Source organism: Dromaius novaehollandiae, chromosome 3, assembly GCF_036370855.1.
Source record: "Dromaius novaehollandiae isolate bDroNov1 chromosome 3, bDroNov1.hap1, whole genome shotgun sequence".
NCBI classification, from domain to species: Eukaryota; Metazoa; Chordata; class Aves; order Casuariiformes; family Dromaiidae; genus Dromaius; species Dromaius novaehollandiae.
In genome coordinates, this window is record NC_088100.1 from 102414595 (window position 1) to 102442454 (window position 27860).

A 27860-nucleotide genomic window follows, 5' to 3' on the forward strand; every position below is an offset into this window, starting at 1 on the left:
CTACAGATTTATCTTCTGTATCACAGAATATCATATCTTTGCCTGTAAGAGGCAAAAAATTGTTTTTTAAGAGATTAATTTTTTTAGTTGGAGGTTGTAGGTTTGTGGAAAAACTGGAGCATATTTCATGTAAATTTTTAATTTTCATTCTTTTTTCAGCTGAGCATGTTCAAGTACTTAGAGACAACCTCTTGTCATCATGTAATTGAAGTGAGATTTGAAGTTTCTTTGACTATCATAGGTTTTTGGGGAAGTGTCTAGCTGGTTTTGAAGCATATTTCATGGATTACTTGTTTCCATTGCAGTAAATAACTGCCCTTTGTTTCAGTGTGTTTCTAATGCTGTTTAGAGACCAATGGTTGTGTATAAAACAATGAATATTTTCATTATACTTCAATGGTGTGTGTATGACTAAATGTGCTTTACATTTGCCACTGGTTAAAACTGCTTCCCTAGACAGATAAGATACTGCAGCTTGGCTGATGAATGGAAACATGCTAAGCTGCAGTAACTTATTTGGGCATGCTGAAGTTCATTAGCCTGTGTAGGTCGAAAAGGGTTGGAAAACTGTGTCCAGTGGTCCAGGGTATTACGTGTTCATTATCCAAAAAGTCAGGATGAGTAGAGCTCAATGCCCAGGAGCTGCACGGGTTGGTTAGAGAAGGGCATCTTGTTTATGTTCATGGGGTAGGAGTAAACTTTGCTGGTTTGTTGGCTTCACGCTGCTAAAATTCCTTCCACACAGAAATTGCCTCTTCCTTGGTTCTGAGTGTCCATCTTTGTGAAACAGATGTGGAGAATTTGTTGCCGCTTAGAAACAGAGTGCCGTGGCACTGACTCTTGCTTTTCTTAGTATTCTGTCATTAATAAAGATGTATTATTCTTTGCAGAGTATGAAGACGAAATTGACAGAAATTTTGGATTGGAACAGGGCATTCTGTTTTGGGGGCTTAAAAAGGTATGATTAATGCATGTTACCAGCATTTGTAGTCTGTAAAGTTCATGTAAATGTCTGTCCTTGACATTCATTAAAGTCCTCTTTTAGTAATCAAGTACATTAAATGAAGTTCTGCTTGGAGGCAGAGTTTGTGGAACAAGTTACTACGCTGTATATTGGGCTCTTTTCCTTTTCTGAGATGACTCCTTATACAGGAACTTTATTTTAAGGTGTTTTAATGTTTTTCAGATTTCATTGACAGTTAGATACTTCTCTCCATCTATATAGCCAGACTCCTGTAGTCTCCTGAATCCAAAGCTCCATGAAGAACAAGAAAAAAGCCTCTAAGCATAGGTACTGCACAGGTACCATTTTTTCCCAAATGTGCCAATACATATAGAAGCACTTCTCTATAAGCCAGACAGTGGTACTTAATGTTTTTTTTGTTTTGTTTAATTTTTTGTAACATGTTTCAATGTGTGTCAGAGCAGACAGGCTTAGGAGGGTTTTTTTTGGGGGGGAAAAACCCGATTAGTTTCCTGCTGCCAGTGCTTTTCCTTCTCTGTGCCCTAGTCTAACCCAAACCACCTTTCAATAGCATGAGAATAAAGCTAGCAAAACATCTCCAAAAATGATTTTTTGCCTGCCAAAGATACAGATTTAGCCTCAGAAGTTTATAAGAAGATTACAGGCTTTTATATTCATAGTTAAGTTTGTTTGTTTCTAATGAGGAAAAGGACTTGCCTGGTGTATCCAGACCTAGGAATTCTAATGGCGGGTTTTTCTCTTGTTTGCTGGTCTGGAGTGTTTTTCAGTAGTAAGATCACTTAATAATCTTCAATGCTGTTGTTTGGCCTTCCAAGCACCTTTTACACTCCCAGCAGTCTTTTTTCCATTTTTTTCAAGTCATTTGGTTGTTTGGATAATGCTTAATGTCAGCAAACACTAGTTTCATTCTTCATTGGTCTGTGGTCCAGCATGTGAGAGAACAGACTTTGCAGTGCAAATACTTAAAGAAATATGGTATATCTAAAAAATGTTGATTCCTTTTGAAAAATTTCAACATGTGAATGATATAGGAGATTATTTTTGGAAAAATTAAAAATGAGCATCTATAGAATTATTTTGGTATTTAAGTCCCCCATCACCATCACTATGGGACCCTTCCTGTATGTTTTGCTATTTTAAGGAAAACAATAACAATTCTGAAAATTAGAAGCTTATGAAATGCTGCAATTAAGCCTAGTCATGCAAAACACTTGCAGATGCATGCAGCTGTTTAGCTTTTAGTGCGGCTCTGTACAGGAAATGGGGCTACCAACATATCCCTTCTGTCTGATTTATAATATTTGCATGTACAGGCATACCTCAGAGATGTTGCGAGTTCAGTTCTAGACCATCGCAATAAAGTGAATATTGCAATAAAGTGAGTCACATGAATTTTTTCGTTTCCCAGTGCATATAAAAGTTATGTTTATACTATACTGTAGTCTATTAAGTGTGCAGTAGTGTTATGTCTAAAAAACCAATACACATACCTTAATTAGAGAATACTTTACAGCTAAAAAAATGCTAACTATCATCTGAGTCTTCAGTGAGTCATAATCTTTTTGCTGATGGAGGGTCTTGCCTTGGTGTTGATGGCAGTTGACTGATCAGGGTGATGACTGCTGAAGATTGGGGTGGCTGTGGCAATTTCTTAAAATAAGACAACAGTGAAGTTTGCTGCATCGATGAACTCTTTCTTTCGCAAGGGGTTTCTCTGTAGCATGCGATGCTGTCTGATAGCATTTTACCCACGATAGAACTTCTTTCAATATTGAACTCAATCCTCTCAAACCCTGCTGCTGCTTTATCAGCTAAGTTTATGTAATATTCTAAATCCTGTGTTGTCATTTCAACAATGTTCACAGCATCTTCACCAGGAGTAGATTCCATCTCAAGAAACCACTTTCTTTGCTCATCCATAAGAAGCAACTGCTTATCCATTAAAGTTTTATCATGAGATTGCAGCAGTTCAGTTACATCTTCAGGCTCCACTTCTAATTCTAGTTCTCTTGCTATTTCCACCACATCTGCAGTTACTTCCTCCACTGAAGTCTCGAACCCCTCCAAGTCATCCATGAGGGTTGAAGTCGACTTTTTCCAAACTCCTGTTAATGTTGATATTTTGACCTCTTCCTATGAATCATGAATGTTCTTAATGGCATCTAGAATGGTGAATCCTTTCCAGAAGGTTTTCAATTTACTTTGCCCAACTCCATCAGAGGAATCACTATCTATGGCAGCTATAGCCTTACAAAATGTATTTCTTTAATAATAAGACTTGAAAATCGAAATTACTCCTTGATCCATGGGCTGCAGAATGGATATTGTGTTAGCAGGCACGAAAACAACATTAATCTCGTTGTACAGCTCCATCAGAGCTCTTGGGTGACCAGGTTCATTGTCAACGAACAGTAATATTTGGAAAGGAATCTTTTTCTGAGCAGTAGGTCTCAACAGTGGGTTTAAAATATTCAGTAAACCATGTTGTAAACAGATGTGCTGTCATCCAGGCTTTGTCGTTCCATTTATAGAGCACAGGCAGAGTAGATGTAGCATAATTCTTGGGCCCTAGGATTCTAGGAATGGTAAATGAGCATTGGCTTCAACTTAGTCACCAGCTGCATTAGCCCCTAACAAGAGAGTCAGCCTGTCCTTTGAAGCCAGGCATTGAGTTCTTTCTAGCTATGAAAGTCCTAGATGGCATGTTCTTCCAATATTAGGATGTTTCATCTACATTGAAAATCTGTTGTTTAGTGTAGCCACCTTTATCAGTTATCTTAGCTAGATCTTCTGGATAACTTGCTGCAGCTTCTGTATCAGCACTTGCTGCTTCGCCTTGCACTTTTATGTTATGGAGACGGCTTCTTTCCTTAAACCTCAAGAGCCAACCTCTGCTAGCTTCAAACTTTTCTTCTGCAGCTTCCTCACCTCTCTCAGCCTTCACAGAATTGAAGCGAGTTAGGGCCTTGCTCTGGATTAGGCTTTGGCTTAAGGGATTGTTGTGGCTGGTATGATCTTCTATCCAGACCACCAAAACTTTCTCCCTATCAGCAATAAGGCTGTTTTGCTTTCTTATCATTCGCGTGTTTACTGGAGTAGCACTTTTAATTTCCTTCAAGAACTTTTCCTTTGCATTCACAACTTGGCTAACGTTTGGTGCAAGAGGCCTAGCTTTTGGCCTATCTCAGCTTTTGACGTGCCTTCGTCACTGAGCTTAATCATTGCTAGCTTTTGATTTAAAGTGAGATGTGTGACTCTTCCTTTAACTTGAACACTTAGAGGCCATTGTGGGGTGGTTATTAGTTGGCCTAATTTCAATATGGTTGTGTTTCAGGGAATAGGGAGGCCCAAGGAGAGGGAGAGAGATAGGGGGTTGGCCAGTTGGTGGAGCAGTCAAAACACACACAACATTTATCGATTAAGTTCACCATCTTATATGGGTGCCGTTCGTGCTACCCCAAAACAATTACAATAGTAACATCAAAGATTGCTGATCGCAGATCACCATAGCAGATATATTAATAATGAAAAGTTTGAAATATTGTGAGAATTACCAAAATGTGACACAGAGACATGAAGTGAGCACATACTGTTGGAAAAATGGCGCGGATAGACTTGCTTGATGCAGGGTTGCCACAAACCTTCAATTTGTAAAGACTGCAATATCTGCGAAGCACAATAAAGCAAAGTGCAATAAAACGAGGTATGCCTGTAACAGGAATTTCAAACTGACCTGACTTCATCAGATCAAAACTGGGTTTTATTGAAACAGTAAATGAAGCTTCTCTTTGAGCAAGATGTATTTTCATCCAAATTGTAACTTTTCTAAGCCAGTTTAGATTTGCTCTCCATTTTCCTCAAAACAAAATTAGATAAATGCATATTTTTATACTCAAAGTACTCCGTAAAGGCTTTTAAATTCTGTGTATAAATCAGCTGAAAATATGGTTGTGCAGTGTGAATTACCTTACAGTAGGATTTGGCATATTGTCCTTGCTTTCGTAGCATAAAGCAAGTAAGCTGCCTTTTAGCAAGGAAGTGCTGTATTTTGGCACGGCATCCAATGGAGGGCATTCAAGCATTGGCAGTTGTGGCATTGTTGTCTCTAAAGAGATTGTGTTGCAGATGTCTTTATCAAGGAAGGGAAATCTGAGAAGTCAGGAGGACAGTTAAAGCCGAGCAGTGAAAGTCGGTGTTTTGTTTCTGTCTTACCTTTTTTGACCTGAGACAGGGTCTATTACTATCCATTTCTTCTGCCTATAGAAATCGTGACTGCTACTCCATATCCCTTCATGTTACCCAGGTTTGGCTGGTGAATCAGTACAACTACACATGATCTACCTGTACTTACACCAGACAGGGTTTCCTTGGCACTCATGCTACTAGGCTACTGTTGAACATCTGTAGCCTTTCTCTGAAATCTTGCCAAAAGCTACCATGAGGAGTGCATGGCTCACGGGCTTACCTCCTGCTCAGGGCATGTTTCAGTTTTATTCCTTTTTAAATAGATTTCAAAAAAATTAAATGCTCAGGCAAATATTAAAGGTGCCTAGCACTTAATTGCACTCATAGTAATGTTACGATGAGTGTAAAACACTTTCTAGTAATAGATTAATAGATTCATCTATCATTCATTCTAGTAATAGATTAATAGATTCATCCAGTGAACTAGACGCCTGTTCCATCAAAAGAAGTGGAATATATAGGACCCTGTCACAAGACTGGATAAAAGCTGGTGTGCTATGGAATGGACTCAGGGTCTGAATCATCTGCCGTCTCTGTCTCAGTTGACAGCAGGAACATTTTCATACTGCTCTGCAACTGTGTCCCTGGTAATGTTATCTCTATATGTTGATGGAGCAGGTGTATGCTCTGTTTAGCTCGCTTTACAGTTTCTTGTACTCATGTTCTGCTCTGTGTCCCATTGCTCTTCTACCTGTAGCACTGAAACCACTGGGTAGCCTGTTCTTTTAATTGGGTAGGAATTTATTATACAGTCATGCTTCTTGGAACAGGAACAGGAGAGCTTTTTGGAAGCAACTCAGACAAATGCATGAGTTTCTCAATGCAGAGATGCCACAGGTCCTCTACGCTGCGGCTACAGCAGTTCCTAATGCGCTACTCTCTTTTTTTGTATGTAGCAAGTAGTAGAGTTGCTTGAAAGAATAAGCTAACAGTGAGAAACAACTACAACAACCAGTAAGATGCTGGATCTGTAGGCCTTGCTCCAGCCCTTAGTGAATGTGAGTCAGCACAGCTGCAGTCAGGGAAGAGGCATAAAGTGACACCAGCTGGCCTCTGATGAAAGAGCCAGTAGCCAATAACTCTCCTAAGAGACTAAAAAGCAGATGTGATCAGTTTTAACTCCACACTGTTCTGTGCCTGTAGTTGCGTTACGGAGTGGAGGAACATGCTGCCTGCGAAAGGGAGATGGTTCTCTGCTGGCATACAGAAGGCACAGTCATTTTGTGTAGCTCTTTCTATTGGCACATGTCTTGAGTTTAGTGTCCTGGAGTGTGAATGTTTGTGAATGTCATCTGGTAGGAATTCAGTATTCAAGATTTGGCTTCTATCACGTATATCCAGATACGAAGAGGGGAGCGAGAGATTTGTTTTTATTGTCCCTTTTATCAGTAGGTATTTTTGTTTTCCTTCTGTGTATCAGGGTCAACGTAGGTACTTGCAGTGTTTTGGGACAGTGCCTACTAAGAATGCTGCCTTTTTCCTGTGTTTTCAGCAGTGAATAAAAGTTTACATAAACTGTGTTAGGCCAAGACTTTATGACAACTTGATCTCTCAATATACAGGTAAAGTAAGCTGTGAAGAAATCCTATTGTATGTCCTTTTTCTGATATTTGTTGAAGAGGTAAATTCTTGATTCCTCTGACTGTAGAGAAACTACAGGAAAATAAATTCCAAATATTTGTGGTTAGTACCCAGGAACTAATAAGTCTGAGGTATTTTTCTCTTCATGACCTCCTGTACCTGATATCATGGCTTTTTCTCCTTCTCCTGTTTGGGATTCCTTACCAGCTGTGTTGTGTGTGGCTCAGTACAACAGAAGAAAGGCAATTCTGTCCATAGTTGCTGAATTAGTATTGATAATTGCCATTTTCATACAGCTGCAGTAATAAATTGTGATGTATAAATTCGTTTTTCTTATAAGCTCTCAGAAATAGAATAAGGCAGTTGATAACTCAATCTGAACTTTACAGTGCATGGAAATATTTTTTTTTTTCCTTAAAAGGCTCAGAGAAATGGGAAAAAGAATAATTCCTGCTTACATTATATCATGAATGAAGAATAGTTCAAAAATATTTTTGTTTTTCAAGGGAAAAAAGCCTAGGATTAGAAGGAAAATATATTTTATAAGGATGAGATACAGTGTCAATGCAAACAGAGATTTGAATTTGTTGGATTTGAGTAGTCAGGCAACAGTAAAATCAGACTAATTTGCTGTGGTGAGTGCCAGTACCAGGTGGAGATAGGAGAGGGATCAGAAGGATTCGTCATATTAAAACTGTTAGTCTGCAAGAACAGTTGTACACAAGAGGGAAATATGATTGTGGAGCCAAGTTGACAGTGGTGTGATGCTTGTGTAGCTTTGCAGTCATAGTTTTCATTATCTTAAATTATTTTTCTGTCTTCAGTTTCACGTGGAAGATGCCTTCTAAACAACAGAAGAGACAATACCAGTTCTTTCCCCCTCGCAATAACTTACCGATGTGCTTAAATGTCTATTCTGTCAGTTCAGTGAAACTATGAGGTAAACCACACGCTTAAGTGTCTTTGACTTTTTTGCTTGAGTTGTGTGTGTGAACAGACATTTGTGACTTCTTGAAGTTCCACTACACAGAGGAGAGCTCCCTGAAGGTGCTAATTTCACCAGTGTGGAGCAAGCTTGGGCTTGAGTCGCGGCTGGCTACAGTGAAAGGAAAACTTGTTTTGAGTGCTAGGGACAGGCACTAGCCAGTGAATTGTGTGGTTCTGATCCCAATTGAACTGTGGGAAGTAGATTTTTACTTTTTCCCTTTGTGTAGCCAGATCTCAGCACAGCCCAGCAGGGATTGTTCTATCAGTTTTCTAACAGTGATGAAAAAAAGTGATAATATTTTGACTGCTAAGGCAATGAGAAAATTCAGACAGAATTCAAGCAAGTGGGAAGATTTCTGGCAAGGTTACCTTCTGCCGGAAAGAATTGAGCTGTTTGAAATGATTCTTTCTCTGAGGAGGAACTCAGTCTGGATGTTCACTGGAAGTTGAATGGACAGCTGGAGGTTGTCTTTCTGCTAAACTCACTTGTTCTGAAATTTGAGGAGGTTGCAGGTGGCGTCTCAGAATGGCTGTCAGAGTACCAGATGGACAGAGCCTGAAAGTCTGTGCAGATGGAAGTGCACTGATGTGCACTTTCTAGGCATTTGGGGTCAAATCGTCATTTCAGTCCTATGCTAACATATCAGTGGTCTTAAAGAATGACAGCATTGTTGCAATTGTATTCCAATTGTATTTTTTCCTTGGTTTTCTTTTTCTCTTTTCTTTTTTTTGTTGGATTTGAGTATTTTGATTCTGGACGTAGTTGGATATTTCTCCTGATACATGTGTGTTGTGACAACTTGCAGTGTCTGTGATAACCCTTGCTCTGATATGTTGCTGTCTTTCATATGATTCCTGTAGCAGTTTGTTGCCTAGTTCAGCAGTTTGTCATAAAACCTTTTCTTCCTAATATGTGGAACAATTTGCATGTAATTCACTGGCCTAGGTAGAGAAGGATTTTCTTTTTTTATTTTCCTTTAGATTATTCTTGAATGAACTTTTAAACGTGTAGTTGTGCTCTACTCTCTGCTCAGGGTAACAGGTTGTGTGGAAAGGGCATGTTCCGAGTACGAACTTTGTTTCTTTTTCGAAAAGAAGTTATTTGGTTGTGATCAGAGATCTCGGGCTAGGAGCCAAGGTAATATATGTAGTTTTGGAAACTTTTGGTAATGTATGTAAATTTTGATTAGTCCATTTTTGTGAAGTTAAATGCTGAAGGAGTGCCAGGATAATTGACCTGAATTAAGGTAACACTGTTATGTGGCTCTTGAAATAACAGAAGTGCATAACTGGATAATCCCGGGAGTAGTTCAGGTGCAGCTGCAATTCCTTTTGTTTTCCCTTTTCCTCGACATGAAGCACTCCACTTGGAAACTACTTCTTTCCTCTGTCCAGCTCTGTTTGACTAATGAGCTTGTTGAGGGTGGAACAAAGACTGAAGTGCATGTGCTTGTATAAAACACTGTCCCTGTTTCAAACACGCTTTGTATGCTTCAGTCCCGTGCTGTTCAGCTGTTACGAATGTGAATCCTAATGAACATGATTCAGAATACATACTGTTCCTAGAGGCCTCCTAAAGAAATGTTATGACTGAACAAAAACAAGTATATGTTTGAATGGGAAGCACACAGAAGTGGGAATCTTATTCCTTCTTTGTGTGTTCACTGGCTCTGGTTTTAGGTTTATGAAACATGACACCATCTAAAGATATTTCTATGAATTTTAAATAATTTGAAGTCAAAATGGAGTTCTTGAAGCTCATCACTGAATAATCAGACTCGACTGCTTAAGCAATAAATTCCTTACATACTGTGTTCTGTGGTATTGGATAAAGGATCTAGTATTTTATTAAGACACTTCATTGTCTTTTAAGAATATGTTTTTATGGTTAGACACTTATATGTACCAATTCACTTGATGCCCTAGGATGCCCTGGATTTCGAGTGGAGTTACTGGATAGAATGGGGAAGGGAACATATACTGTGGCTTCTGATTGGTCATCTACTGGTATCACAAATGTCCCGACTCCTTATGGAAAAGGTACGTATACATTTATTTTGCAGCAGGGAGTTTTCATTTGTTTTAATTAGCTGTGGAAACTGAAAACCAAGCATTTAGACTACAAACTGATGAAAATCAAGTTCTGTGGAATGCATTATTTAAATTGATTTGTGATGATGTGCAAAGTGAGGAGATTGGTTGGTTGCATTAGGTCTACAGTTGGACACTTTATATTTAAAAATTACATTTTGCTGTGAAATACTAAAAATATTGTTTGACTTGTATACATTAAAAGGATGTAATTATTCTCTTTCAAGATTTTGAAATGATGATTTTTGATGTGATGATTTATTTGAAAAATAACATGATTATGCAGTTCATGACAAAGTAGCATTTCTTTGCCTGGAAAACCTAAAGAACAATTTCCTTTAAGTTGTGTAGCTTTTTCCTCTGTATGTGCTATCAATACACAACAAGTAATGAAAGTATTTTGGTTTTGAGGGCACTGGTGAAGTGCAGAGAGATATGTACTATAATACTGGAATTTTCAAGCTAATGGAAGTGCCCTGTTTCTGACTAACTCTACTGAGAGGACTTTTCATTTCCATTGACCTGTGGTATCTGAATACTTCACAAAACAGTTTACCATTTTCACATATTTTGCAAGATATAGCTAGAAATTAGCATTATCCCCATTTCAAAGAGTTCAGTAAAATTAAGGTGTTAAATGTCTGCTCGTTTTAGATATCCAGATGTTTAAGGAGCAGTTTTTCAGATTTCTTTGATGGTGCTTAGCACTTTATCTGTCCAAATACAGCTCCCACTGTCTGATGCTGGAAATGGGATTGTCAGCAATTCTGCAAATAAGTCTCAAGCCAGGCTCCCAGAAAGTGAGGAATATTCATTTAATGACCATCTGTGAAAAGTTTGATTTAAAGGACCAGCCCACTATTGGAGGGGAACTCTATGGCTTGGGGAAGAAAAGAAATCATTTTCTACAGGGCTGTATTTAACTGCACAAAAGTGAGATCACAGAGTGAGTTCTGGCTTTGGTCACAGTCCAGTTTTGGCTATTGCAAGAAATGATGGATGAGTTTGACAAAGGGCAGACTTCTTTACCCTGCCACTGTGATTCTTTTACAGAACAGAGCTAGCTCATGCAATGGATAGGGCAGGAGTCCTGTGAAAGCACTGTGGGTCATCATGTAGTTGAAGGAGGTGAATACACATTGCATGTATTGAAGGAGGTGAATAAACATTGCATGTGTTAAAATGCCTTAAATAAAGCTAACTTTTGAGACTTGAACCTTTACAATGTTTATACTCTTGTATATATAATGTCAGAAATATTTTAGCAAATGGCTAAACATGTTAGACACACTGCATCCTATGGCATCATATTGGCATCCATGTGGGTTGGTCATAGAGTTGGAACGGTTGGATTTGCTGCACAGATTTCTGCCACATAAGTAACAGTAGGTTTTCATCCTCTGAGTGGACTAGCAGTGGAAGTTGTGATACTCTGCAACTGAGATTCCCATGCATTTGCTGACAGCAAGGGAACAGTGTGAGGCAGATGCTTTGGGTTATATTCCAGTTTTGGAAAATTGTATTCTCTAGGGTATACTCTTCTCACTTGTCTCAACTGTGGATGCTGCCTCTCCTTTTTGTTCATGCTGCCTTGCCTCCTTTCTAACTTTGCTTTTCATCCAACTTCTAGTCTCCATTACAGACTAGTCGGTCAGGGTTCTCACGGCAGCCTGTTTGCCCCAGAACTCCCTACCTGCCACACTTGCTCACTTCAACTCTACACAGCTGTTCGCCCCTTCCTCAGCTCCTTGTCCCAGTCTGTTTCCCTTATCTTTGCATTTGAAGCATACATCTCATTTCAGTGCTGTTTTGTCTCAGTAAGAGGGTCGTTAGTTATATGGTTAAACAGGGCTAGGGCCTGTTCTCAAGCCCTGGTATGTGCCCATTCATTTTGTTTAACTGCTAGTACAATTCCTGGCATGGTTTTGGTGTATGTCAGAGGGCACTCTCCCAGATGTGCCTAGGCATGGTTTGGATGACTGCATAGCCAGCACTCTTACCAGAGTCATCTTTACTCTCACAGAGGTACCTAGACAGAGATTCAGAGTGATCTGCAGGAGCTAGGGGTTGCAGCTTACAGCCTGAGGCACAGTCAAGATGAATGAAATCTTTAAGAAATGTGAACTACAGTTTTTAAAAGCTAGTTAATATCTTTGCCAGTTGGCACCCAACTTGTATATATAGCTACAGCTAAGATCATTCCCCTACCAAATTTCAGGTCATCAGAGGGATCCCTGAATTGGCTGAAAAACAAACTGTCAACATTTTCCATCGTGAGCAGAACAGCTTGTTTTCCACTGCTGCTTTTTTTTTAACTGTTCAAACTGCTTGGGTTGCAGTCCCCTCCCATCCCCATCTTCCCCCCCTCCCCCGCCAAAAAAAAAAAGCCCAGACAAGTAGCAGTCAGGCTGGCCCCTCCACCTATTAAAATGATTGCCTGATATATCCCACTGGACACTGTTCCAGGTGCTTATAATTCCACCAGTAAGTTTTAAACATGTGGCATCCCCTGTCCTAAATCATATTCTTGATTGATAGTAGGGGAGAGAGAGGTAACTGAAAGTATATAGAATTTGAGTCTGAAGTTAATTCATTTTACATCTCAGAACAGAATAAATATTTTTAGTGATGTTGCTGGTCAGTTTCATTGATTGGCCAGTTCTGTTTTTAAACGGAAGTTTAAGTTTTTAGTGTGCTACCTTACTTAAAAGCATACTAAACATTTATTCTTTGGAGGTGGTGTAGAAGGTTTGATACTAGTTTCTGTATTTTCAGTTGAGAATTTAATAAAACACCTGAAGTCCCTAAATAGACTGGCTCAGTTGAAATGGAGATGTGACTGGGAGCTATGGTTCATGGAATATATACTGGAAGTCCCTGAGGAGATCTTTCCATAATAATATCCATAATATCATTATTATTATTACTACTACTATTGCTAGCTCAGTCTCAGAATTTAAATGACTTTTAAGCATGGAAAACACAATTAAAAGTACTGATTCTTGTAGATAAAAAGAAGAAAGGATGTCATAAATCAATGAGATCCGTTTTGAAAAGGACAGGTAAAATGCAAGATATATAGTAGTAATCATTATTAGGACAAAACAGGTGTCACAAATTTTGTTGTGGCAAAATGGGCTATGGCTTGTCTCTGACGCTGGACCATATAGCATATTTCAGAGCCGGTTGAAAAGTCTTGAACATATTAGCTGCTAATAACATTCCAGAACAAATGTCCTCATGTGTCTTGCTGGAGATTCATTTTGTCCAGAAGCATTTGAAATTATGGCCTTGACAATTTTACTCTACGTAGTGCAATTGTGTATAATCATTTTTCTCACACAAATAGCTTTCTGTAGAGCCTGTGTTGAGACTTTCTGTTGGCTCTTGGAATTACCACCCAGAATTTAGGACATACTTTATCTAGATCCCAAGAGTTCTGGGGCTGGAACAGCGGCTGTTCCTGATAAAGAGAATATTTACATAAGCCTATGCAGTGTGTAGTCCCTTGTAGTTCTTTGAGAAGATTGTTATGTGCCAAATAAATCCCTGAGATTCTGTGACTGTAGCATGGAAGGGCTGGTGTTTGGCTCTTGGTAGCTCATAAGCAGTTTAGGGTAGGTTTTCAGGCCTCTTCTGATGGCGGGGCTGTTTAAGTGCAAGAGCTGCTTAGTTTAAGCACCCTCAATGCTTGGGTCTGCATGAAAGTGAGATTGGGGGGGGGGGGGCGGCGGTCTATATCTTCAGACCCCAAGGCTGTACTAGGATCCAGCTACATATCCAGCCCAACTCAGCCTTCCAGCAGAACAGGTCACTGGGGTGCTGTTTTTATCTCTACCTATCAACCAGTCTTGAAGTTCTGCTTCCTTTGGTTGCCCTAACTATTCAGCATGTTGTTTGTGGAGCTCTCTTGCAGGAGTATTGTGGTGTGTAGCTTGCAGAGTCAAGAGAGAGTTGTTTTAATAGTGCTATTTACATAGAATAGGAAAGAAGTCATACCTTAACTACAATAAAGAATGCTTTGATTAGTAATGCATAGATGCCTCCATACAACTTAATTTTAGATGTCAAACTTTAGCACGCCACTTGGATGCCCCCTAGGAGCACACGTGCTAGTTACCTAGGATGTTTGAAACTCAGTATGTGCTAGTTACCTAGGATGTTTGAAACTTCCTAAGTTCTAGCTATATAATGTCAAGTAAGAGAGTCTTCTGCAATGAATTCTTCAGAACTGCCTTGTGTAGAAAGCCTTGAAGAATTGTAATTTAGACACAAGTGCTGCCTCAGAATCCCATTTTATCACTTTTAATTCTTAAGCCCATACTTAGCCATGAGTAATTCACTGGACTTCTATAAGGCATGTTTGCCTAGCTTTTACATCCTTGCACAGAGAAGGAGACTGACATTCTTGAAATTCTCTGGAATAAGAATGTGACAAAAATATGAAATCCTCGGGTTTCGTTAAAGTGATCAGAGTATTAATGAGCAGGATAATTGTATTTGGGTTTAATGTTCACAGAAGAATCAATTTGAATGAATTAGATGAGCATCAGTCTCACAAATTTGATGAATGGATCTCTGCTCTTACTGTACTAAAATGATTTTCAGTATGATTCTCTACTTTTGTCTTTCGAATATAGAATTATAATGTGCAATGAGGTAAGCATATGCACCTTGTCTGGTTATGATTTCAAGTAATCCTGAATTATGTAAAAATCAAAGTTGGAATTGCACAGTTGGAATTGCATTGATTGTTTCTTCTTAGCATCATGTTGGCTTTATTTTCAACATTTCAAAAATAGGAGAGTGTGAGAGACATCCACAGCCAATGAACTATAGATAAATGTAGAACACTGCAAGGATAATGTTCTTAGCCTGGATGTTTATTGTGTGTGCTTTTGTCCTTACCTTGGAGATTCTGGAGTTCTTTTGGAGATCATAGAAAGCAAGTATAAATCCTGTGGCATGTTGTAAGATTTAAAAAATACATATTTTTTTTTTATTTATGATCTATGAGACCTGTACAACATTTCTATCTGGCAACAGTAGTATTTTCATAGCTGTGATGGTTTAAGAATATGCATGAAGGAACTTAACAAGATCTGTGGTGAGAATACCTGTCTGAATGATAATCAAGGTGAAAGGCATGATATTCAAGACTCTGTCTTATTCTTCATTTGGCCTTGAAATTCCTTTTAGACCTGTATAGTTTATTATGTTTGTTCCTTATTCCATGAGGTAGCACAATGCTTTTATTTGAAGGAGGGAGGGGGGAGACCAGATGTAGTAAGAAAATGGAAAGCTCCAAGCAATGCCTTTTCTTACTGGGTTTTGTTGTATAGTAAGAAGGAAACATTGAAACTGCTGTTCTGGTGTTTGGTTTGATCCAAATATGGTTTCAAGTTCTGTTGGAGTAGTTTCTGTTAGAATGCATCTCCCTTCAGTGCTGTCCTCTTGTTGATGTGAAAAAAAGCAGCCCTACTCTGGTCTTGAAGAAGCTGTCCTCCACTCTGTTCCTGCTAAGGCACATACTAGTGCATAGAAAAGGCCATGATGGTTGGATGTCGTGCCCTGCAAGAGAGAGAGAGAGAGAGAGGCAAATTGATCAGGAGTGCTGGAAAAGGCACCTTATTCAAGTTAAACAGTGCTTATCAACTGATAATATCTGAGCCAAACTGACAGTGATCCAATTTTGTGGTGTCCTCTGAAAGGCTATCACAAAACTTCACAAAAATAAACTTTCCTAGTTCAGAGAATGAAAGGAGGAACTGGAATCCTAACCCAAGAGCTTCAGGGAGTCCGTATAATTCACACCTAGCGCTGAGGTCATTAAGAAATCCCTTCTGATATCTCTTTATGGATAGAGTTATTTCTTTCTGTAATTTCACAGCTGCTTTTAGACTTTTTAATTGTGTCTTTTATTCCTGTAAAGCTTATGTAGAAGAGTCTGGATATTAAGTGTGTTTTTTAATGTTTGGAATAATTGAAGTAAAAGTTGATAATTCTTTCTTCTTATATTGCAGTATAAACCTTGGTGTCTGATGGTATATGGAATGGTCGCCTGCTGGTTTCTGTTAGGAATCAAGGGCTTGGCAGTGATTTTGCTACATGCAATTACTTCGTTTGCGGTGGCTCAGTTTAAGATACCCATCCTGACATGGATGTGCTCTCTTATCCTGTTATCCACTTTACGCATACCAGCTGTAGAAGAAGCAAAGGTAAGTTCAGTAGTTTGAATTAAGTGTAGAAGAACTTATTTATGTCATTTTTTTGTCATTATCGTAGCTATCTTTTTGCAAAACTGCTATTGCTTCAGTTAAGCAGAGGTTGGCTCAGAAAAACTTTGAATGTTTAGCTGCAGTGAGCCTTGGCAGAGATTCTAAAATTAGAAATGTGGGTATGTTATTGCTTGGTGAGCTCTCCCTCTAGTGGTCTCCGTCCTATGGATTCAGTTGTTTCTCAAGATGTTAAGAATTGAAAGATAGCTCGCTAAAATGGTATGCAACCAAATTCGTAACACTTGTTATTTCTCTGCAGAGGCACATGGTTGAGGTGACTGAGAAGACAGAGGACATCCTTTTTAGTTACTTCTGTAGTCTTTCAGATAATAGATGACATGATTAAGTTAGATTGAATTCATAGTACATGCTAGCCTGCTGTGTCTTCTGCTTTTAAAACCTTGACTACATCTAATTAAAACTACCTTCTGTAGCTCTGCTTGCATTTGTTATTGCCTGTGTTCTCTTTTGTCCTGTTCTGTTTTGATACTGTTTATCCTGCAGGGTTCTAAAACAGCAAATGAGTTGATGAGTGAAACTGGCAATCTGTTGTCTGAGAAATGTCTACAGCATTTTGATGGGAGGGCACAGTCACTTCTTTAGCATTAAAACCTGGAGTATTTGTTTTTGGTTTTTTTTGGTCCCAGAAACTTAAGGTAAAAGTAGGGGAAAGAGGAGGTTGCAAGGAGCTACTGTAGGGAAGATACTGTAGGGAAGATACAGCCTTCTAGAGTCACTTCTTGTCAGAAGGCTCTGTAACAGAACATAAGAACATAAGAAATAGCTGAATTCATATTCTTAATTACCTCCAAAGAACAGAATGGTTCTCTGGAGGGTAGTGTAGCAGTCTTTCATTGTGTAAGAAACAGTTAAATGGCAAAACTCAACAGGAGATCCACCAGCATGCTATCTACTTCATCTCCTGTTCCTTCAATTGATCTCCATTCTGTCTATCACTTTTGAGTTCCTCTGCTGTTTTCCTTTGCCTCCCATTTTGTCCTATAGTAATAGTTTTTTTATAGCTTTTTTTCCCTCCATGCCACCCTTTTCCATTTCTTCATTTTGTGTTTGTCCTGACTGTGGAGCCATGTATAGTGGCTCTTGGATGAGTGGGTATCTTCACATTGACTTTAATGCGTTCAGGAAAAGATCCACTGACTCTAATGTGAATCGTTCATTCTGCTGTTTATGTACTGGAATACCACTTGTCTGCTACTAATAGCTTCTTTTTCTTGTTTGGTGAAGGGAAGCTAAGACAGCTTTCGTATTATGTGTAGTCTGCTGTTTGGGAAGCACAGTGGAGGAACTGTGCTTCCCAAACTGGAGGATCTAGTAGGAAGCAAACTGCAAATATACAGCTAATAAAGCACATGAAGACTTAGGAAAACTGTAAAGCAACAAAACAGTATGTGATCTACAATATAAGTGCAAATCATTGGAGCTAAACCTCTGTCCATAGTAGAAGTTTTCAGTAAAATTTCACTATACTGTGTAATGTGAAATTTGCCTGAAGATACTATCAAAGAGGTCTGATGCTACATTATAAAAGTGTCCAGTCACTGATAATGTTTATAATTTTGTTGATTTTATGTTGTGCAAGTATGTGATTAGTCATAGAATTGTAACCTGTGATGTGAAAAAACACAGTCTAAATTGTACAGGAATATAAACCCTGCACTATCTACCCAGATTAAGAGAGGTTCTCAAAAAAGTGAGTAAGTAGATTATAATGGTGGTCCTGAATACAGTTTCAAAGCTCAAACATATGTTAGCATGCTGCTGTGAGACTGGCAAAGGAAAATGAAAACAAAACTTGAGTCTTGCTCTCATTCTTGTAAATCTGGTTTACTGAAAATGGGCGAAAGCATCGAATATCTGAACAGAATTTTTAGTTTTTCTAAAAATATTCTAAGATTTCTAAAAATAGCTGTGGTGCCTTGATCTTCAGAAATGTCTGTTTTGGATCTATTTCTTCAGTATATCTTTGATTTCCAGGTGTTTGACATTTCTGTGGTGAGTATACGATGATGTTGGCACAGGTCAAAAGTAGTTTCTGCTGTCCCATCTTCCAAATGCTGATAGCTACTACTGAAATTCTTCCAAATATTTACCAAGCATTTTCACCTGATTTTTGTTGTGTTTGCTCAGATCCATGCCCTTATCATAAAATATGAATTCTTGTTAGTGTTATTGTCCAGCTACTTCTGTATGATGGAATTTGCTCCATTTTGATATTTAATTTTCTATTCATGAGTTGCTATTTGAAGGCCCCCTAGAACTTCCTTTGTGTTCAAAATTTGTTTAAATGTATTAGCTTTCTTTTGGTACTGAGGCACCCATGCCTAATCCTTTCTTTTATTCTGTCCATTTAGAACAGAGCTGTAATATACCATCCACCTAATTAATCATCTGAGAAACCCATAGATTTGGGGGGTTTTGTTTTTTGTTTTTTCTTCTTCCTTTTGGAGTGCCTACTATGTTTTGAATATGAAAACCCAGCTACCCCTCCCCCCTGCTCTGTTTGGGTTTGGCTTTTCAGATCAGTTTTTAATGTTTCTTGCAATGTGGTTTAGTCTCATGACATTTAATTGTAATTCATGAGGAGCAGTGGACGTTATTCTCAATCATGCTGATCAGTGCATTGAGATGAAATTATGTGCCTTAGTGTTTAAGTGTTATTCAGTGGAGATAGGGTGTGATAAACAGTTTACTAATGCTCTACTAAATGTATTTCTACTTCATTAGGGATGTAATCATACCAATTTAAAGTGCTTGATTTTTGGGTTCATATCTAGAAGTTGCTTAGTCAAGCCTGACAGTATCTTATTTGTGAGTGCAGGTTTCTGCATGGAAATGAAGACACCTTCTCTAACATTTTGATTTATACCAAACAAGAATTGTCTACCCAGAACTGATTTGTGTAAACTCATTTTTGCTGTTCTTACTCTCTAATCCTTTTTTCTGGGCAATATAGATTTTAGAGAAAATGTTATTCAGTTGTAAGGAAATGTCTTTGTTGGATTTATTTGGACTAAGAAAAAATGGGGAATATGTGATATGGCTTGTCATTCTGATATATATATATATATATATATAATATATATATTTTTTTTTTGGCAGGAGGGAGAGCTAGGGGGCCTTTTCATGTTGTATAGACAGGTTTCTGTCTTGCTGAGAGATGGAAAGGGTCTCTCAAGTCTACTGCAATACAAATTTAATCAGCCAAACTCAGTTTGCTGTTTTTTTTATGATATGTTTTTGGTGAAAGCATGTGTGACAGGGTATCACACATGACAAGCGATCAGTCAAATCTTTCCTGCCTTGGGCTTTCTAACTAGTGGCTAATTCTTTTCAGATCTGAATTGCAGCTTTGGGTTTACTCCTGGCAGCTCCTTGGCTGTCACCAGCTCTGCCAGCCATTTTGGACATTGCATTGCTGGACAAAAACTGAGGAGAATACTGATATTGCTCCAAGTAAAGCGTTCCTGATTTCATAGTCATTCTGGATATGACTGAAAAAGTGTGAAACAGGACACATTTTTGAAATTACGCTGTTATTTTTTATGCCTGTTGCAGCAGCTCTGGAGGCCCTTTCTCTGTCAACAGCCAATGCTTATTCTGCATATGTTAGTTGGTGATAGTCTTTCAAGAGACACTCATTCAAATCTTTAGCATTAGTTGCCTTCTGCTGCTGCTGGTGACCATTAAAGTTAGGATCTTGATTGATACCACAATCCTACCGTATTTAAGACACAGCATTGCACATCATGATCTGTTTTTGTTTTGTCTTACAGAGAAAATGGTATGACACTGAAAATGAGTATTATCTGCTTCTGTTCACCATGTCTGTTCGTTGCCTCTTCTATACTAGTTTCAGCTTAGAATATTGTTGGCATGGATCTACCCAGAAATCATCCCATTCATTCCTGTGGATGCTGGCATACATGTTTTATTACCCTATGTTCCACAATGGACCCCTTATGAACTTCGATGAGTTTAGTAAGCAGGTAACAGTATTTTTAAGATCACGAAGATACTGATTTTTCAGTGCATCTGTGCTGGACTAAAATTTGACTAAGAACTGTTTGAGGAAATGGTAATACCTTTTCAGCTGCCAAACCTATACATGGAACCTGTAGTGCATTAGAAGTGAATCGAAGGATAGACTTTTTTTTTTTTTTTTAACATGATTTGAGAGATCTTAACATTACTCAGGAGAAAATTTTAGATAGACAAGACAATTTTGTCATCTCGTTTTCCTTCTATATATTCATTTTCCTTTTCTTGGCACATCCTGAAGTATGTTGCATGAGAAAGGGAAGGCTGTACTTGGAAGCCAGTCTTATGTGTCCATGTTTATATATCAGCTGTAGAGTAATATTGAATTCATATAAGGCTGATAATTAACTTTGAGTATTTATTTGGTTGATTAAAGAGAAATGTCAAAATAGGCCTTTATGTCTAGTGTTTGGGCAGAGAAAGGTTGATTAGACTCTAAGGTTAGAGAGAGAGTAGAAAGAGACAAAAGAAAAAGTTCCTGAAGGCTATCACATTCATATTTTCTGTAAGACCCTAATCTCTATTTCCTTCTGAAGTAAATATCTGTTTTTTAGTCAACTAGGTACTCTGAAAAAGATAAAGAAAAGGAGTTTTCATGCATTTGGTGACTTCAGTAGAAGTTTCTATAACTGATTCTGTATAATTTTTTCTTTCTTCCTATTTATTTAGAGGTTTTCCGTTTCTAGGTGGTCTTTAGAAAATAAGAATTTTTTGGTTGCCTAAAACTGTATCTTCCACCTAATTTTGATAATATCGAATAATGTTATAGGAACATCAAGACAGGTTAGTTCTAAGCACATCAATTGTAATTTGAGAATACTTCAAGGAATCCCACATTAGAAACTAAAATTCTACTTCTCAGTTTATTTTTATCTGACACAGATCCATCCATTCAACCAAGGAACCAACAAACCATGTCACTACCTTCCTAGATTATTCGCAATTTTAGTATATAGCTACTGGACTGGATTTTTGTTTTACTTACCTCCATAAGAAGATGGGGATAGCAGTATTTCAGGAGTGTTAATTAACTGAGCAGCAAATGAGTTTGCTGTTTGGACTTGGTTCAGGCCTTTGCACCCAAAAAATGCAGGGGAGAGCCAGCTAGAAAAATAAATGTGAATAAAGTAATATTTTCAGCAACAGTCCCCTGAAGATCTCTGCTATTAATTCCGAAGCAGATTGCAGGAAGTCACAGAAAGTTCCTTTTAGTACTGGGAACTCATGAAGGCCTTAGATTTGGAGACTGATGTGGGGCCACAATTTGCATAATGTTGGTTTAAAAGCAGATGATTAATTACTTGAGTCACTTTTTCAGACTTCTGAAAGCTGAACAACTCTTTAAATGTGAAAGGCCTGTCTTACTGGATGTTTTTTTCTTGTGCTTTGCAGGCTCCTTTTTCATGTCTAGAAGACTGTGTGTGGGGTGGGGGGAAACGTATTTTCATGCTTTATTGCTTTCCTTATTTTTTTGCACAATTTGGTAAGAAATGAAATAACTATCAGTGAGGTTTATGGCTAACATCAATGGGATAAAGGTTTATTCAGATGAGTGGGCGCTTCAAACCATGACATTGCTGTTTCTGTTTATATTTGGATGTCTGTGAATTGCTGATTTCTGTTTATATTTGGAAACTTTCTGTTAAAACCATAACAGATAGAGATTAGCTTCTGTGAAAATGAAAACTGAGATCCTGTTTGAGACATGAGCGGCAGGTGGTTGATTTTTCTTTTTCTTTTTTTTTTTTTTTTTTTTTTATCCTGGACTGGATGTTGCAGAAATAAAAGAAGACCACAGGATTTTTATCTCTAAACTGTGACTTCAGATAGGCTAATAGGAAGCCTAAATAGTTGGTGTCATGGTTTTGTAACTGGTGGATTCCTATCATTAATGTTGGTGATTTTGGTCTGATTCCTGACTTGATCAAAGAACTTATACCACAGAATTCTTTCCCGTAATTGACATAAGTTGGCATTCTTGCATTTTTGTTTTGTGTGTGTGTGTGTGTGTGTTGTGGAAATGCTTCTAGTTACGGCCACTGTTTGCTCTCAGCTGCAGTGCTGTCAGGTATACTGACAGTCCAAAACAATTCAGTCCACTGACAGGCAGTGAGATCGGCTGCTATGGCTTGAGTTACCTGAGGAATGTCAGGAACTTCCAGCAACGGGGCTGTGCTTTTGTGAGAGCTACTGAAATGGTGTCCTTGCAGCTAAGTCAGCCTGGAGGGATCAGCTTCGCTTCCCTTCTGCTGCAGTGGAGAACATCTGATTTGTTTACTGAAAGAATGCAAGCTTTTGTGAATCATACCTTGTCTCTCCTATTTCACTTCTATGTCCCTAAATAGACATTAAAATTCTGAAGCTGACTAATGCATTTGCATGCTCATTTTCCATTAGATTTAATAGTAGGCAGGTGTCCAAATCCTCTGTGTGGCTTTGAATGTGTCAGCATGAGTTCTTAAATGAGCCTGGAGACTGGAGGCTGTAGAATAGGAACCAGAGGTGCCGAGATGCTTATTGAGCTATGACTGACAGAAGTGTTGTATGAATTAAAGGGGCAGAGTCAAGTGATCTTTCATCACTTTGAAGAAAGTTGATTTTGTAAAGTGCTTACTGCCAATGGGATGTCATTAAGGGAGATGAGTCAAATAAGCAAAAGCATCTGGAAGACTGACAGAAACATGTAATAAGCAATCTTCCAGGCTTCACTGAGAACAAGCCAATCATCTGTGCATCTTTAAAGCCCTTTTCAGGAAAAGAACATAACTGGGGGAAATGGGGATAAAAAACTTAAAATGAATAAGATGATTCTTTTTTTACATTGACTTGCATGGAAACTGAGGAAACTATTTATTAGTATTTATTATTTTATAGCTTCTAAAATGTGTTAAATTCCATCTGTATTCCTGTACCTCTCATGGAGAGGGATGAGTTTCTCAAAGAATGTTTCAGAAGACCTATGCAAGACCCAGAGTAGAGAGTGGACTATAGATAGTTGGTAGGAAAAATTGTGCATAGGATCTTGAAATGAAACTTTGATCATCTGAGTATGGCCTATCTCCCCCTATAAAGACAGTGGTGTGAGACAACGTGTGAAGACAAAGATAAAGAAGGATGTGATGCCTATATCTGTAAAGTTCTCATTTAAATATGTATAGATCTATTCAGTTAAAGTCATAAAGAAAATGTATTGAATAATGCTATTGACTTGTTTCTTCATGGTGTTTGCTTGAAGTGCATTTTCAGACTTAGTACATGAGAAGAAGATACTACCTTGACAGCTGAGGTTAGAGAAGGGTTTCTAAATTAGCAGTTTTCAGCAATATGCGCAAAATGTGCAATATGAAAAGTATATTTATTGCTCTTTGCACAAAAGGAGAATGAGAACTGCAGACCCACTTAACTGAAGCTGGGACTGAGAAGAGCATTGCTTTTCAGCACGCTGCAAAGCAGAGTTACTGAAAATGGAAACCAAGAAACTGTTGTATGAACCAAAGAGCTTAATAATAATACTAGTAATATGTATTCTTTGCTATGCAAAAATGAGAAATTGTGACATTTCATTAATGGCCTTTTAAAATTTCTGGGTAGAAGCGGTGCACAGAAGTTCTAGTCGTAGTGTTGAAGCCCCATTGTGCAAATACCTGCAGTTAAATGGTAGTCCCAAAATGTCCTCTAGGTGGGACAAATTTACCTACAAAGATTTCAAGTGAACAGTGCAAGTGAACAGTGCTAATGGCATTCTAGCTCTATGTTGTACTTGCAAGTATGACTTTTTGTCCATGCAAATGGGTGGGATCGATAATTTTGTATGTGCATTTTTGGTGGCCAGTTGAAAACTTGCCTCTTCTGCACAGATTTTCATCTGTCTTTGGTTTTACATGTGAAATATTTATCTTAAGGGTTAATTTGACTGAGTAGAAGCACAATGACAAATGCAAGTAGGAATTTTGGCATGCTATGATAGATGTTCATAGAAATTACTAGACATGTAGGCAATCCTATCTTTTCATTAAGTAATTTGATCATATTCTGTTTTACTGCAGAAGGAAGGTAAAATAATAGCATACAGATTTGTTTACTGTAGTTAGTGGCCTAAGAATTTGGGGGGCCTCTTGAGAAACTAGTTGATTGTAAACCTTCCTTTATCTGAGTTTTCCAGTTGGACTTAACTGGCATTTGCTCAACACATCACGTAGGTTTCACTGACCTTGGCAGTTCTTCAGGAGGAAAATGATGAACTGTTTTCAAGTAGCAATCCAATGCAGCTGGTAGAAGTTTGAGATGTTTTGAGAGCAAGCAGGGTGTGGGTGGGTGTTTTGTGTTTTTGTTTGTTTGGTTGGGTTTTTTTTTTCCTTTCCCTGTGTGTTTGGTAGGGCTGCTGCTTGGAAAATCTTATTCTCCTTCACAGCTATGGTTTCATTCAACTTTTTTCATTATCTATAGATGTTGATAAAGTACAAGAATTAAAGAAATGAATGTCTCATGTCTGGATTCTGTTAAGGTTAATAGCACTTGTCTTTTTCTACAACAGACTGGTTCTGCAGGACTTGAGAATGATTAATGATCAGCCATAGTGTGCTCTGGTCCTCTATCCTCAGGACTGAAATGTTAGCTTGGTGTATAGCTTGCCTTGCAGTTTGGTGTTTAGTCATTGGGATTTTACCACTTTCTTCAGGGAAACTCAGTGGCTGGTTTTGAGGTTTCTGCCTGCTCTATAGGCTGCTTGGACAGTTTGAGCAAGTGGCCCTTCTAGTATTCTGCAGCAGAATTATGTTACTTCTCTTTGCTGAGGACTCCCAAAGTATATGCCTGTCATGATGTTTGTGAGCGTCCGTGGAAGGAAAGACAGGGCTTTTTCTTGCATGAGATGTTACTGATGACTGTACTTCTACCACTTGAAGAAATAGCTTCAGTTGCTGCCAAGTACTCATGTGTGATGAGTGCACTGTGAATGTGTGAACGAGGATAAACATCAACCTGTATGAAACGTTGCATGATGTCTATGATGTCAAGTCCTCAATTACTGAAATACTCTGAGTGTATTTTGTGCTTATGACACAGAATTAAACTGCTCACTGAAGCATGTCCAGTCTTTTAAACAAACAAAAAAGTGGCCATGTTTGTAAGACTTAAGATTTCTTAGCTTTATTTCAGAGTGCGTTGCATTCAGCTGAAATGCTTTCATTAACCTTTTTCATCTAGCTTTCTGTGAGGTCAACAATGATACCTTGAGACCTGCTGTTGTTATTAACAGATACCAGCTCTCCCTGTCTCGCTCTCCCTGTCTCGCTCTCCCTGTCTCGCTCTCCCTGTCTCGCTCTCCCTGTCTCGCTCTCCCTGTCTCGCTCTCCCTGTCTCGCTCTCCCTGTCTCGCTCTCCCTGTCTCGCTCTCCCTGTCTCGCTCTCCCTGTCTCGCTCTCCCTGTCTCGCTCTCCCTGTCTCGCTCTCCCTGTCTCGCTCTCCCTGTCTCGCTCTCCCTGTCTCGCTCTCCCTGTCTCGCTCTCCCTGTCTCGCTCTCCCTGTCTCGCTCTCCCTGTCTCGCTCTCCCTGTCTCGCTCTCCCTGTCTCGCTCTCCCTGTCTCGCTCTCCCTGTCTCCCGCTCGCTCGCCCTCTCAAATTAAGGGCTCTTCCTATATTTTTTTCTAAAACATCTTCCGTAGGATAGGCTGTCTGCTTAATTGTCTTTTAGTACAAAGGATGTTTAAATAAGACATTAGTAACCTTTTGCCTTGTTTCTTTTTATTCACGTATGAGCATAGCTCTCGAATAGTTAGACAACAGTTTGCTAAGCCAAAGCGAAAAGCCAGTTTCTTCTCTGTTCATTTGTTTTTTTTTTTTTTTATAATAGCATTGCTAATTCAAGACTTAATTAATTATAGAAGGTTTTTACAACAGTCTGAAAGGAACGGGTTTTCTCTGAAAATTAACAACTTAACAGGAATGAGGTTTTTGCTGAGGATACTGGCTTTCTGTTTATGTTTAGTGTAATTTCCGTGGTGTCAGGGAATCTCCACAAAACTTACAGGACAAAATTTAACAGCTACATGGAGGAAAAAAATGTGTGAAAGTTCTGTGTTTTGCTTGTAAGCTTCTTGTCCAGATGGGTGGGCAGCTATATACTGCTTCTTTTTATAGGCAATTTATACCTTCTCCTGAGACTTTTGTTTTGCTCCTGTACAGCACTTTATATCCGTGTTGTATTCTTCTGTTTGAACAGGCCTTAGAATGATTAGTGCCATTGAAAAATATGCAGAAAAACGTTAGAAAATTTAAGAAAAGTTTTATTGTCATACACTTCATATGTTTTTTGCTATGATATATTTGTTAATGCAGATAAACTTATGTTTATATCTGAGTAGATACTTTTTGTTGGATTAGACACGTAGGAACTTGTTCACACAGTCAGGGTCTGTTCTTTAGAAATTCTTCTCAAGTTTGACAACCTTTTAGTAATAAAGTGGTTATTACCAAGACAGTCCTTTTGCAGGCCATTTTGAAAGTGATGGCATTCATTATAATGGACCTTAGACCTCCTGGCCCTAACTTTGTTTGGCAGCAGCTGGAGGAAACTGGTGACTATGATGCAGTCTCTGAATTGACAGCGCAGGGATGAAAGTGTCACAGTCTCTGCATCTTTGTATATTCAGAGATATGCCTGCAGGATCCAGACCATTTGAAGTGTCCATTTGGAATAAATGCAAAATGGGAGCAGCTACAAAGATTATACATGTAAAGCACTGGATAGTGTGCACTAGCAAAGCAGTGCGCAGACCCTTTGACACATGAAAAGTATGAGGTAAGAATAGTCAGGATCCTCCTGTACTAGGGTGCTGAGGGTGGAAACTACACCATTCTAGTTGATACCATTGCATTCCCACAGAGTTCAGCTGCACAGATAATTTTGCGGTTTAATGAGATTGGGAATGTCATCTGGAAGTATGGAAAAGATTTTCAACACATGCAAATGGAACCGAATGGTTGTACATACTGCATCTAGTCTTGTGGTATTGACTGGAGACTTTTCTTTGGCTTTGTTTATCATTCAGTTTTCTTCTACTTGCTGGTTTCTACTTCTTTCTGAATTTCAGAGAGTAGAAACTAGACTCCATTAAAAGAGTATGTCAAGAATTTCCAAATACTACAGTCAAAAATTCCTCAATACTAATAAATAACAGATGAAATTAAAAAATGATCTCAAGATGATTATTTGAGTAAATCAGTTCATCATTTATGTATCATATAACCTATCCGGATTTCTTCTTTTAGATGAGGAGGCAAGAAGCCTTCAGTTTGAAGACGAATCTTGGAATTTTAATCGTGGGCATAATTCGCATTTTCTTCTGGTGGTGCTTGGCTGAGCTGATGATTCACCTCATGTATATCCATGCTATCTACAGCAGTTCTCCACCTTTGGAAGCTGTGTCATACTGGGCTTTAGGTTAGTATAAAAAACTGAACAAGTCCTCCTTCCCCCACTACCTCCAGAAACCCTCAAATCTACTTTTATTTTATGTCCATCTGTTAGTACTTATTAATCGTACATCATGACCATTCAGTGTCAGAAACATGATTTAGACTATTAAGGTTACATGTAGGTCCTTTAGGATGCTTACAATTAATCTAATGGAACT

The 27860-nt window shown here is 38.5% G+C and overlaps 1 protein-coding gene across 7 annotated transcripts in view; it reads left to right on the forward strand.

The window, feature by feature from the left end:
- Positions 1–27860, forward strand: part of HHAT (hedgehog acyltransferase) — a 192876-nt gene that overhangs the window by 6562 nt on the left and 158454 nt on the right. For 5 of the 7 annotated variants that reach the window (XM_064509633.1, XM_064509628.1, XM_064509630.1 and 2 more), the window contains exons 3-7: positions 891–958; positions 9725–9838; positions 15913–16107; positions 19962–20174; positions 27496–27667. In XM_064509633.1, coding sequence (XP_064365703.1) covers positions 891–958; positions 9725–9838; positions 15913–16107; positions 19962–20174; positions 27496–27667 — 762 coding nt within the window. The remainder of the gene's footprint in view (positions 1–890; positions 959–9724; positions 9839–15912; positions 16108–19961; positions 20175–27495; positions 27668–27860) is intronic. The other 2 variants (XM_064509635.1, XM_064509634.1) reach the window with 2 other exon arrangements.